Source organism: Furipterus horrens, unplaced genomic scaffold (assembly GCF_987537825.1).
Source record: "Furipterus horrens unplaced genomic scaffold, mFurHor1.1.pri manual_scaffold_4, whole genome shotgun sequence".
NCBI classification, from domain to species: Eukaryota; Metazoa; Chordata; class Mammalia; order Chiroptera; family Furipteridae; genus Furipterus; species Furipterus horrens.
Genome location: NW_028327174.1, coordinates 152,187,952 through 152,201,043, shown reverse-complemented (window position 1 = coordinate 152,201,043; position 13,092 = coordinate 152,187,952). Strand labels below are relative to the sequence as shown.

At 38.2% G+C, this 13,092-nt stretch overlaps 1 protein-coding gene across 2 annotated transcripts in view; it reads right to left on the bottom strand.

The window, feature by feature from the left end:
* Positions 1 to 351: 351 nt before the first annotated feature.
* Positions 352 to 13,092, bottom strand: part of PUM3 (pumilio RNA binding family member 3) — a 42,229-nt gene continuing 29,488 nt past the window's right edge. For both annotated transcript variants that reach the window (XM_090274138.1, XM_090274139.1), the window contains exons 14-18: positions 9,319 to 9,461; positions 8,053 to 8,275; positions 6,888 to 6,975; positions 5,053 to 5,143; positions 352 to 2,186 (exon numbers count right to left, since the gene is read on the bottom strand). In XM_090274138.1, coding sequence (XP_090130264.1) covers positions 2,054 to 2,186; positions 5,053 to 5,143; positions 6,888 to 6,975; positions 8,053 to 8,275; positions 9,319 to 9,461 — 678 coding nt within the window. In that variant the 3' untranslated portion in view covers positions 352 to 2,053. The remainder of the gene's footprint in view (positions 2,187 to 5,052; positions 5,144 to 6,887; positions 6,976 to 8,052; positions 8,276 to 9,318; positions 9,462 to 13,092) is intronic.

The window sequence follows — 13,092 nt, the reverse complement described above, 5'->3', positions numbered from 1 at the left end:
GCTGAAAAAAAGAGTTATAGAAGAGTTTAAGCAATTCTGATAAAAATGTTTGGGAAAGCCCTAGCCCAAGTGGCCCGGTTGGTTGGAGCGCTGCCCCGTGGCCAAGGGCTGTGTGTTTGATCCCTGGTCCGTGACATGTGCAATCCCCAACCCAGGTGTGTGCAGAGGGCAACCGGTGGATGCTTCTCTCTCTTGTATCAATGTTTTTCTCCCTTCCTCTCCCTAAAAGCAATGAAGGAAAAATGTCCTTGGATGAGGGTAAAAAAAAAAAAAGTTTGGGAAAAATTAATAAGAATGTAAAAAAGCAAATGAAAATAAATGAGGCAATTATTAATTCCAGGGAAAATAAAATGGTTTAAGAAATGTAATGAGTTTATTTCAGTATGTTGGTAAAACCATATAAACTCTAAACACTGATTTATCAAAAATGATGCAATTCTACTGGAAACATGGAGCAAAAAAAAACTTGGGGAACAGTGGTGGCAAAATCTTAATCTGTATTTTCCCATAATAGGAAGTTGAAGAAGATGCCTAAGCTGATAGATTAAATAAAAAACACCAAAACTATATATTTAAAAATTTAGCAGAGCTAAAAGAAGTGGAAGTAGTTGTTTCTGGGGAACGTCCATTGCAGGGATGAGGAGTGGGGTAGGGGAAGGATGGCTGCCTTTTATTCTATGCTTTATAGTACCCTCACTTTTAAAATTCTATATGTTATTTTATGTTTTTAGTCACAAGGATGGAACAAATGTAGAGTTCCCCACCCCCCACCCTCTTTCTGAACGGGCCCTTTATATGGAAAACACAAACTCACAACATATGGCTCTGATATTGCCTTCTCCCCATTTACCTCTCCCCATCCCCAGTTCCTCCAGGTATCCCCACCTCCACCCTTAGACTTGGCTGGTTGGTGGGGTCTGGGTGGTATTGTCAAAGGGAATTACAGATGGATCAGCTCTTTTGCTCTTTGGACAGGGTTCAACGTTCCAGGTGGAAGACAGTGGTAGCTTGTATGTTGGAAGTAGTCCTGGGACCCTGTAGTCTGGTCAGGAAAGACAGAGCTATTCTCCAGCCTCCAGCAAATACAATTACAGTGACAGACCCCAATGTGTGTCACATTACAGCAAGACTTGATATCTAAAGTAGTCAGGGTAGGGCTACCTGAGCCTGAATGATGTACCAAACCCTTCCAAGCTTTGCTGCTAAAAGCCAAGAGCAGTTATAAAGTTCAAACATCCTACCTGAATTTAAATTCAAACTGCTGTACTGTTAACATATTAGCATCTCCTTCCAAACTCAAACCCTACAGGCCTCTATTACTTTAGGGACAATCCTGATGAAGAAAATCTCATCAAAAGGAGCTATTTACTTGCAGGCCCTGATACAGACAGGCAGATTTCCCAGTGACGTGACCTTAGTACTGCTATCCACTGTGATCCCCTAATTCATCTAGTACATTTCCCCCTTTTAGCCTTAATTTACTCCAGCAGCTTTCAAACAAAACCTAACAGAGAACCCACTCTATAAGGCAGCTAGGAATGTGGCTGCCCTGGTTGCAAGGTATCCTCCCCTCACTGTATCCATCCAGGCCCTACTGCTTCCTGAAGTTCAATTCAAAACCATTAGGTTCCACCTCACTGCTCTCACCAAATACTCCCACTGGCTCCTTTTCCACATCCTGCTTTCCTCTGAGGTCCTCTCAAGCCCCACATCCTCCGTAGTCTTCTTAAAACTATTGCTCACAGAAGATGTCTTCCCCTGAACCAACTCATGCAACCACTTTATATGTATTTGGTTGGTCCCACAGTGTGACTAGTAAATCTTTTACATTACTACCTCACATTGTGGTTTACTTACTATTCAAGATGGTAAGGAAGACGGCTGGAAATTTTTTAAAAGAACATTGTTAGAAAGCATTTTATAAATAAATTCTTATGCAAAGAACAGACATACAAAGCACACAAATTACCAGTAAGGTGGACCCCAGCCCTTTTCCACAATGGGAAAACAGATCAGAAGAGAAAAATAATTCCATCTCATTAATTGTTTCCATCTATACCGACAGTTTTTCAAGTAGCATTTCTACTCCTTTGCTGGTGTTCTTGTTTTTTTCCAAGGCGGGAATCAGGCTTTTCAGTCCAGCTTTGACTTTGTTTGCGACTTCTTGATCAGAACTCTGGAGAAGGCTGGAGAGAGAAGACAAAAACTAAATTTCATAAGAATCCTAGATCATCTGCAAGTACTATCTGCATCCACAGAATACAGAATTTATTGATTTGTGAGCCAACTCTTGTAACTAGAAATACATTTCTTTTATCAGATAAATGACAGGGGCTAGTAACCTATATTCTAAAAACCACGAATAAATAATTTCATTTTCTTACTGGTGGGAGTCACTCAAGCAAATGCAGGAGCAACTCTGTTCCATACAGAATTGGTCCTACTTTCACTCTATCTTAGGACTAACACCCTGCCTAAAATTATTTACCGCAGTAATCTATCTTCCCTTCTCTACATCAACGTCACAGCAGAAACCGTGTTTTTCTCCACAGCACCACACGTACGGAACAGATGGCCAAGAAATGCTCACTGAGCATGTGACTTAACACAAACAGGTGCACAGAGAGGAAAGGTGGGGCTGTGACAGGGAGGCAGTTACGGGCCTTGTTACTGAGCTCTGCAGCTAAAACACTTAGTGGAAGGGGTGAAAGCTTTACCTTGGAGCTTTACTGCCTGCATCTGAAACCTGCCTCTGCCTCTCAGTAACTGTACAACAAAGAACACACTATTTAAATTCTCTAACTCTTGATCTGTAAAGTGGGATCAACAACAGAATCCACCTTCTTCCTCACAGGGTTATTTTGGGGGCTCCAATGATCTTGTATGTAAAGAACTCAGCCAGAGCCTGACACTCAGTAAACATTCAATTAGTGTGAGTCATTAAGCAGAGTACCATCAGCTCTGCTTTCTGAGACCTTGCTGGAGTGCCACTACCAGTGAATGGAGCCCTGGGTGCCAGCCACAAACAGGCCATCACCCTTTACACAGGGGCTGCGACTCAGACTCTTGACTGTAACACCAGGGCTGAATATCCTGCTCTCTCCCCGTGTCTTCAGGACATTTAATGGTGGACTTCTGAAACATAGCGTTGGTATTTTTTAACTGCCTGGTCCCAATACATTTCATCATGTCCAAAAAGAGGAAAATAAGCTAGCAGCCCCAAGCAGCATTACCCCACTCATGAACACCTGCAACAAACACTGCTTACCACCTATAAAGTCAAAAAGTAAAGTGCCCTTTTAATAGACTGGTGATTCACTAGGCATTTTAATTTTATATAGCTTGGCTAAGCACATAGTTACATATGCACAGTAGTAATAAAAACTGATATTTATTGAACACATATATCATACATTAGACATATGCTAAGCATTTTCTATGTATCATCTCATTTAGTTTTTTCATAACACAAAATTATTATTTATTTCATTACACAACCAAGAAAATTAAGACTCAGAAAAGCTGAATAATTTGCCCAAGGCTGTACAGTGAGCTGGGACTGGCACCCAGGCAGTTTGCTTAGAGCCCAGGTTTTTAAATGCTAGACAGCCCTGCTTCCCTGAGCTCTCTTTCAAGCTGCACACAAGGCTGGTTTCTTTCACCCAGAATGCCTTTTCACCTACTGTACAAAAGAATTTTTAAAAAAGTCCAAGGGTTTGAAGTAAAATATAAACAAGCAGAGAATTTTACCAAACAAGTCAAGTACACGACAATATTCTAAAATCCAAATATTATTACTGTATTAATTACAGTAATAATGATAGATTATCTATAGTTCAACGTCCCTTCAGAACCCCAACTATTTCATGTGCTCCTGCTCCAGTTCTAACTAGTGTTCCATAATAAACCTATAGTGTTCTTATATTTCAAATCCACCCAAGAGCAGCTCTGACTGATGAGCAATATCTATAAATTAATTTTATGGCACTGCTGAAATTTTTAGTTAATTATTAAGCGTAATGAAAGAATGTGTCAGTAGGTGCTAACATTCCAAATGCCTGGTAAAGAAATTTATATCAAAAGACTGCATATTTCAGCTAATGGATTCTGAGTGTCAAACATCAACTGGAAAATTAACTAATTTTAATAGAAAATGAACAAAATGATCAGTATCACCCATGTTTGGAGATACTGATATTCTTGAAAAAAATGAAATGTCCATATGAAATGTGTTTTTAAGTATATATGTACCAAATCAAATTATTCATTAAAGAAACACATTTACAGACAATACAAATGAAATTGAACGGAATTTACAAGTGAAAAATTGAGGGAAATTCAAACTAAGATTGGCAGCTGTTTTCCAAACCTCAGTAACACAGCAAGGAAAAAGATCAACAGTGATTGCTTCAAAATAACTCACAAGCCTATTTTTTAATAAATGTTCTGAACAGAAGAGTTTTATCTGGGAATAGAATGCACTGAAATTTTGATAACCTGTAAATTATAAACTCAACATACTGTGTCCAGAGAATAATGTTCAAGTTAAGCATATGCCTCAATTCACAAATCATCAGTTTTCTATCCATTTTAATTAGAAATAATTCATGTGTAGACTTCAGAAGCAAATATCTCCCAGATCCTTTTAGAAAGTTGAAAACAATAAATGAAAATTACATGTAAATTCAGTCACAATTAAAAAAATAACTGCCACAGTTTTCACAGGGACAAGACTAATTCATTAAAAGGAATATAAATACATTTGGGTCAAAACCATAAATGTGGCAAGACAATCAAATGATTCCTTTGAATGTCATGATTTTACGATCCATGAAATCCGAAAGAGGGCAGATGAAAAAAAACTGTAAGGATTGATTTAAAGAGTTACATTTGCTTTCTAATATTTGGTAAGCCTGTCTAGGCAATGAGTGATAGAGAGCAATGTTGGACTATGGGGAACATTAAATATTAGAACAGAGAAATAAATGTGAGAATAAATGAGCAAGCAAGCAGGCTGGGCCCTGCATAGAGAAAGGTACACTTTATACAAACCTAGAAAGAAGAATGGCGCCTCGATTCACACTAGCCCAGGACTTCAGGTTCTTTATACCAACATGCTCTACGAGGGTTTTTGCAAAACAACCTGTAAAAGATACTGAAACTTAGTGAACATTAGATACCAAGATTTAAATTAAATTCCCAGTCTCCCTCTCTATTGCCCTTAACTCTGTATGTTTTAATAAAAAAAGCTAATAAAAAGTCCTCACCCAAAAGCCCTTAACACTGAAAATTCCAGTTCAGATTTATATAATGCGTTTTTAGTACTGCCATTTCTTTCTAATCTGATCCAAACCCTAAACTATTTTTAGCAATAATTACTCAAGCGAAACGATGAATTCTTATAAAATGCTCATGTGGTCATGTTTGCATTTCTTTGTACTACTGAACGATTTAACCCTGACTTGAAATGTACTCAGGGAGTAATCATTTAAGAGCAGCACCTTGGGTTTGATCAAAATTAAGTTTTCCCTCATGGAAAATCCTCTCAGAAGGTCCCATGGACATAGCTAGTGGTGCTTACGCCTGGAAAGTCCTCTCTACAATATTAGATGTTCGTCCATAAAAAGTACTACCTATCTTCTATTGTTATATTATCGTATTCATTGTGCCAGCTAAGTGTAACTAATTCTTGGATAAAGGAGAAATCCTGAAGGCCAAGATTTACTGTAAATGGAGATAAAGACAACCTATCTTGAAAGCAAACATCTTAGGTAGGTAGCATGTAAAATTTGTTGAAAGATATCCAAATATAAGGAGCCTTTAAAAAGCCAAGAGGCCTATGGCTATTTAGTTTCTGATGACATACGCTAAGGAGAGAGAAATAAGCAGATGGTGTTTCCCAAAGGTGAATACAACAGTATCTCCTGTGTACTCTTCTAGAATACCCCGTCCCCGATCTAGAAATGGAATCAAAGTGTTCTACTTTTGAATCTTAGTGGGCTTTATGACTCATTTAACCAAGAATATGATAAAAATGATGTTAAATAATTCTGAGGCTAAATCATGAAAGAACCACACATGTACCTCTTCTCTTAAAACCAAACCCACCATATTGTAAGGAAGCCCAAGCAGCCTATGGAGAAGAACTGAAGCTGTCAGCCTCAGGCATTACCAGCCATTGTGAAAATGGATCCTCCAACCCCTAGCTGAGCAGCACTCTGAGCAGGGAAGAAACAAGCTCTACCAAACCCTGATCAAATGATTACTGTTTTGAAAACTGCTGTTTTGAGGTAACTTGTTATACAGCAAGAGAACCAAAAGAACTAGTCAGGCTCATCTGATGCTACATGAAAATGACAAATACTTCAGGCCCAAGCAGGCAAGTTTTAGGGCCACCAATGCATTTTAATTAAGAGAAAGAAAAATCACTAGAAAATCCCTGGACTTTTAACCCTTTGAATGTCCATGTCACTGTCAGTGATGCTGACAAATTTTCCCAAAAATGCCAGCGTTGCTCCTAGCGATTTTTTTCGATGGCTATAAATGTAAATAACAATGGAATAATTCATATTTTATGTTTTGTTCTCTTTTTTTTGTACCTCGGGTTATATATATATTGATATGATTTTTCTCATGTTGATCCAAATTTTGAATTACACATAGCATTCAAAGGGTTAAAGACATAAATTCATAATCTGTCTCTTTTTTTCAGTTACAGTAATAGAAAGCCCAAACTACTCAAGTGGGGGAAAATCTCCATTGTGGCTAAAATACCAGATGAAATTGAATTTAGTAAGAGAAGGTCTGGTCAAACACAGAACTGAGTAGGGAATGGTATGCAACTTTTCACATAAGCTACAACAAAGGGTCAAGTTTAAACAACCTACCTTCTCTTCCATTTTCTTTCATCTTTTTATCTTGCTCTATTAGCCACTTCAGAACAAGATGTCCTGCAGGATGTTCTGCAATGTGAAGCTATGAGGGGTCAAGAACACATTAATTTATAAGCTGTTTTCATCCATGCCTTGGCCTATACAATCCATTCTCTATCACCACATACAGACAAGGAACTCAGTTAAGTTGGAAGTTCCATAAGGCTTACGAGATCTTTATCTAGGATGACCATTATACCTGGAGGGACCAAAGGTCTATTTGAATCTAAAACACAGCCACTGAGAACTAGTTCAGGCTCAGCCTCATGAGTTCCAGTTCAAAAGCACCACCGCAATGTTCACTGAAAGATCACGTCCACCACTTTTCAGATTGCCAACATGCAGTTCTGAGGTACAGATACACCGATGCGACAGAATGCTATAGCAGAAACATTAAAACCTAATGCTGAACATTTAAATACATGTGACTATATACAAATATTATCTGATTAGCAGGCCAAGAAAGCATCTTTTTAGCTCAATCTCACTCCTTTTTAAGGGCCATATCATTGTTCCCACAGTACCCTAGGATCTTTTCTTATCAAGCATGAAGACAATGGGCTCAATTTCTTTAAAAAGAAACTCATTATGCATGCATCTTCCAAGTTGTTAATATGATCTGTTTTATGAGGGCAAAGGGACCAGGGCTTCTCTAAGATCACAGCCCATTTCTCTCCCCTTATCTCGTAGGTCAGAAAATATTAGGCTGCCCATACACATCTGTTTGCCAGTAAGGCTTTCCACATGGAAAGTGAAGGAACACAGAGATGCGGGCAACACTTGAGACCGAGGGAAGACGGATGTACAAACGCAGAGAGGATCAAAAGTCCACAGCAAATTCAAAACAGAATTAAGAGCATAGAATATATGAGAAAGACAGCTTGGGGTCAATCATGGACAACACAGAGACACATTAAGAGGATTTTATTTTTACTCATGAAGTCATTGCAAGCCATTGTTGCAACAGCACTGTGTTTTGAATTCAATGTTCAAATGTACTATTGGTATGCAGTGAGTTGAGATAATTATCAATGAAATCCTCTTTATAGCAATGTTCTCAATGACTGGAGTTTTTTGCGGTCACCGCAGCTTTCCTGCCTGTCTTATAATAGCACATTACCTCGCCATCTTTGCCACCAGGATGCAGTTCTGTTGCTGCCAAGCTGGCAACGGCATTCATGGCAGGCTGAACGTCTCCAAGGGCAGCTCCCAGAATGTCAGACACCAACACACATGCAGACTTATCTAGCATCACTTCTTGAGCGTGACCCTGCAGGTAGCTTAACAAAGCTGGAGAGATGGATTCTAGGAGCTCTCGGCGTCGGATCTCTGGATCTTTCTTACTGTTGGAATAGGTTGAATGAGTATTAAGGTAAGATAAATGGCAAAGGAAATATCGTTATCATATTTTTTAAAAAACCTCTAAGGGCTTATAATAGTTTGTGTCACATGCTACTGTAATTGCCTATATCTTTCTGTTATGCACGTACAGAAGTGATTTGAGGGTGGAACACCTGTCTTTCAGGTTTGTGGTCTCAGGATGTGACTAGAACCTGGCACAGAACAAGCACTCAATAAGTGAAGCTTGCTTTATGTAATAAAAAACCCCAAACAAATCCAAAACCAAACAACAACAAAATATCTTATAAGACAACATATGTTTACACTACTTGGGATCAATGGACATGGCCCTTACCCCTCCCAAGACTGGGGGCTGATCAGAAGGGATGTGTATTGTTTTGGGAACAAATTCTAACTCCCTGCTAATCTCCTTTTGGGAGCAGCTTCTTGTCCGGTGACTGCTCCGTGCTGCACATACACAATGAGGTAATGTAGTTCTGAGTCACACACAGGACATGTGCCTCCTTTGTCTGGGACCCCTTATAACAAACCTCAGACTGGAGGAGGCATGGTCTTTCTCCCGCCAACCCACCACCATTGGTGCGCTCCCCTGTAATGTGAGTAATAAATGGCATGTCCACATTGGCTAGTCCACCCGGTGGTTTTTTGGAGTATAATGAACACTTAAGCAGTTCCTTGGTTTGGGGCTCCTGTGCTATAACTATTTAATGGACTCTACTCTCTAAGAGTACTTAATTATGTAGTACCAGTAGCTTTAAAAATAAAGCAAAACCAAAATAAATCAGACACCAAAGTGCCTACTATGCACAAGGTGCTCACAAGCATTCTTTTTGCATGATACTTTTATCTCTTTTTTTAAGATAAAACAACTAAAGCCTTAAAAATGGAATTCCCTTGTTGAGTTTTAGAAAGAGAGGGAGCATGAGAAGGGGTGTACATGCGTGAATAGATTTCTGGAAGCATGTACTACTGAAAATTAATAAATCAAAGGATAAAGGGCACAAGCCCTTCTACTTGTTCTTACCTGTGTGCATTTCCATCACCTTTCTGCAGAACTTCAATGATTTCTCGTACTGTATGTGCAGGATCTCTGGGGCTTAGTAGGTACAATAGGACCTTCCTTCCATATTTGTCATTTACTATGTTAGGCAAAGAACTAATAATTTCCTGTAAAATTATAGAAGCAAAAAATGAATGTGTATGCTTAAAGGATACTTGGAATCTGAATGGCAAAGAATACATACTTAACTATTTTACCCAACATACTTAATGGAAAATGTGGAGCTAGTTGTGAAATCATCTCATTAAAGTATAAAGAGATTTACATTCAGAATACAGAACAGATTCTCTACTGCGACTAGCATTACTGAAAAATCCATTTATATAACTGACAAAGCTCAAGGAGACTTTAAAATATTTAAAGCAGTTATCTTTATTCACTATATAACTGGTATTTCTTAGGCCATCATTACTAGGGACACAGTTTGCTGGGGTCACTGAGCAGATCAGTTAATTTGCAGCTGCACTTAATGTAGCATCAGCATCAATGAAGAACATTCTTATTAGAATTTCCCCATCGAGATGTATGTGAAGGGAGATAAAGAAACTCTATTAAACATAAGAAGTGGGTTAAGGCTTTTAAAGTTAGGTTGCTTATTCATGGCAGATGAAGGCTATGTAAGTATCACAATGAAAATAAAGAGTGGGAAGGGAAACAAATGCAGAAAGACTCCATGAAGCAATTAAAAATACCTACACTGTCAAGTTCCATCAACTTACCCAAGAATAGTAACCTCCATTTCTAATTGCACAAATTTAAGGAACAAAGGCAACATCATCCCTGCCCCAGCTAAAATTCTGTGTAAATTTGCTGATGCTTCCAAAGAAAATTCATTGTTGAAAAATTCCTTTAATCTTCAAGAGTTCATTTTTATTGTATTTTTATTCCATTACCATTTATCCCCCCTAAACCCCCTTCCACCCTAACTCCCTAACAATCACCACACTGTTGTTCGCGTCCATGAGTTCTTTTTCTCCTTTAATCTTAATAGAGAACACACAACAAACTCACCAGTTTTTTTTTCCCGCCTCTAACATTCCTACTTCATGCAACAAACCTGAAAGGTACTCAAAGCCATGTATGTTTGAGCACCAGATTCTTCAGAGCTGGCGGGAGCTACAGAAAGAATTCAGCCCAATCACCCATTACAGATGAGGAACTGAGAAAGAAGACGGGTGACTTTGCTAGAGAATGCAGTTTGTCAGCGGCAGGACTCTGCCTAGTTCTGGTCCCTGATTCTAACTCTAGTATCTTTCAAAGGGAACAGACAATCTCTATTAAGGAAAGGAATTCTCCATGAGATGATATATTCAGATGTGCTATTCTCTTATGTGCCTATTACAATGAGATCAGTAATTTTAGTGCAAGGAGCCAAGCTAAAAATTAAGTCATCACTTCTCCCAAGACATAAAAATGACCAACAGATATATGAAAAAGGGAAATGCAAATCAAATCTACTATGAGATACCACCTCACACTGGTTAGGATGGCTATTATTAACCAAAGAAGTAATAACAAGTGTTGCAAAGGCTGTGGAGAAAGGAACTGTCATACTATGCTGGTGGGAATATAAACTGAACAGCCACTATGGAAAATAGTTCCTCAAAAAATTATTAGTTACCATATGACCCAGCAATCCCTCTTTTGGGTATGTACCCGTAAAATTTGAGAACATTTATTTGTAAAGATATATGCACCCCTATGTTCACTGCAGCATTTATTCATGGTGGCCAAGATAAGGAAACAACCAAAGTGCTCTTTGATAGATGACTGGATAAAGAAGAGGTGGTACATACATACAAGGGAATACTACTCAGCCGTAAGATGAAATACTGCCATTTGCAACACTATGGATGATTCTTGAGAATATCACGCTAGTGAAGTAGATCAGATGGAAAGTGTCAAGAGCCAGACGTGGCTAGTGGCCACCAGTAAGCCCCTCCTGCACCTGAGGGTACTGCTGTCGCCATATGATTTCACTCATATGTGGGACACAAAACTGAAAGCAACAGATGAACAAGACAAACAAACAAGCAAAAATTCATAGACACACACAGACAACAGTGTGGCAGTTACTAGAGAGAAAGGGGTAGTAAAGGGTAAAAGGGGTCCAACATGGTCATGAAAGGACATCTGACTATGGGTGGCGAAAATACAATAAAATAGATGATGTATTACAGAACTGTATATTTGAAACCAATATAATTATATTAACCAATGCCACCCCAATACATTTAATGAAAAAATAAAATAATAAGAAAGAAATTAAGCCAGTCATCAATCACGGGATGATACAACAAAATTCATGACACCAAGGTTGATTGACAACAGTTCCATATTCCAGACACATTTCTTTTTAAAATCCCAAGCTTCCCTCATTTTCTACACAAAAGTATATTAATAATAGCAGCTAACACTTAAGTGCTTACTAGGAACCAGACCCTATGCTGAGAATAGTTCCTCCATCTTAAATACTCCACATCATGATAATGAAGGTACTACAGCTACTTTCATTTTGTAGGTAGGAAGCCTGAGTAAAGTGACTTAAAGTAGATAAATGAAGGTCACTCATCCAGGACATAATCGCCTCTTTCCTTGACTCTCAACTCCACTGTGCGCTTCTACTTTTGAAGAAGTTTATGTCATGTATAAAGATTTCCCCATGCAACATAAAGGTTTCCAGAGAGTATGTGCAATAGATCTAACCACCTCAAAATGAATACAGATTTCAACTATTCAAGGAAAATAAAATTTCAGTAAGAAGGGTAAGAAAAAAGAAAAATGTACATATTGCAGAAGAGAAAGCTCTTCTGTAATTTCGAGGTAAACATGCCCCAAAGTGGACTCAACATATGCATACTTGATAATGAAGTATTCAGTGTTACAATTATGGGCTACCTTTAGTACAGCTTTTCCTTTGTAAGCTTTAACCAGCTCATAAAGGAAGACAGATCTTTAATTTCTTGAAAGACTATGAGAAGACCACATAGCTTAGGCCTATTTCTCTACCATTAAAAAAACCCCACAACTTTGCTATTTCCTTAAAATACTACTCTTGGCTATCATACCTTTAAAACAGTTGCCTAAAAAAAATAATAAAAAGGCCCTGATTGACGAGTTCAGTTGGTTAGTGTTGTACCAATACACCAAGGTTGCGGGTTCAATCCCCAGTCAAGGCACATACAAGAATCAACCAATGAATGCATAAATAAATGGAATAACAAGTCTATGTTTTTCTCTTTCCCTCTCTCAAATCAATAAATAAAAAAATAAATAAGTAAAATTAAACAACAATAAAACTTAAAACAGAAGAAGTATTCAGTGAAGGAATATAAAAGGCTACTTATTTTTAATTATTTTTTCTTGGTGTAAGGAAGAAAAGGGGTGGCATGCACCACAGTCCTCAACGTACCTACTTTTTCTGTGCATTCCACATGGAAGGATGGGGGGCAATCCACACATGATTGGGGCCAAAAAGGTTTCACCTTAACACAAGCTTAATTCCACATACAAATCCTACTAAAGGATTAGTCCACAAATTCATTGAATTTTACTGCCTTTCAATTTGTAATTACGTAGTTGAGAATCTAAAGTTATTTGTCTGAGTGTAACATCATCTAATTCTCCACACCTCACCACCATTCCAGCTTTCCTACTATCAGAAACATGTATCTAAAAGGAAACAGTATGAGCGTTGGTATATGAGAGTACCAATTCATTTCTCTTTAATCTGGGTTA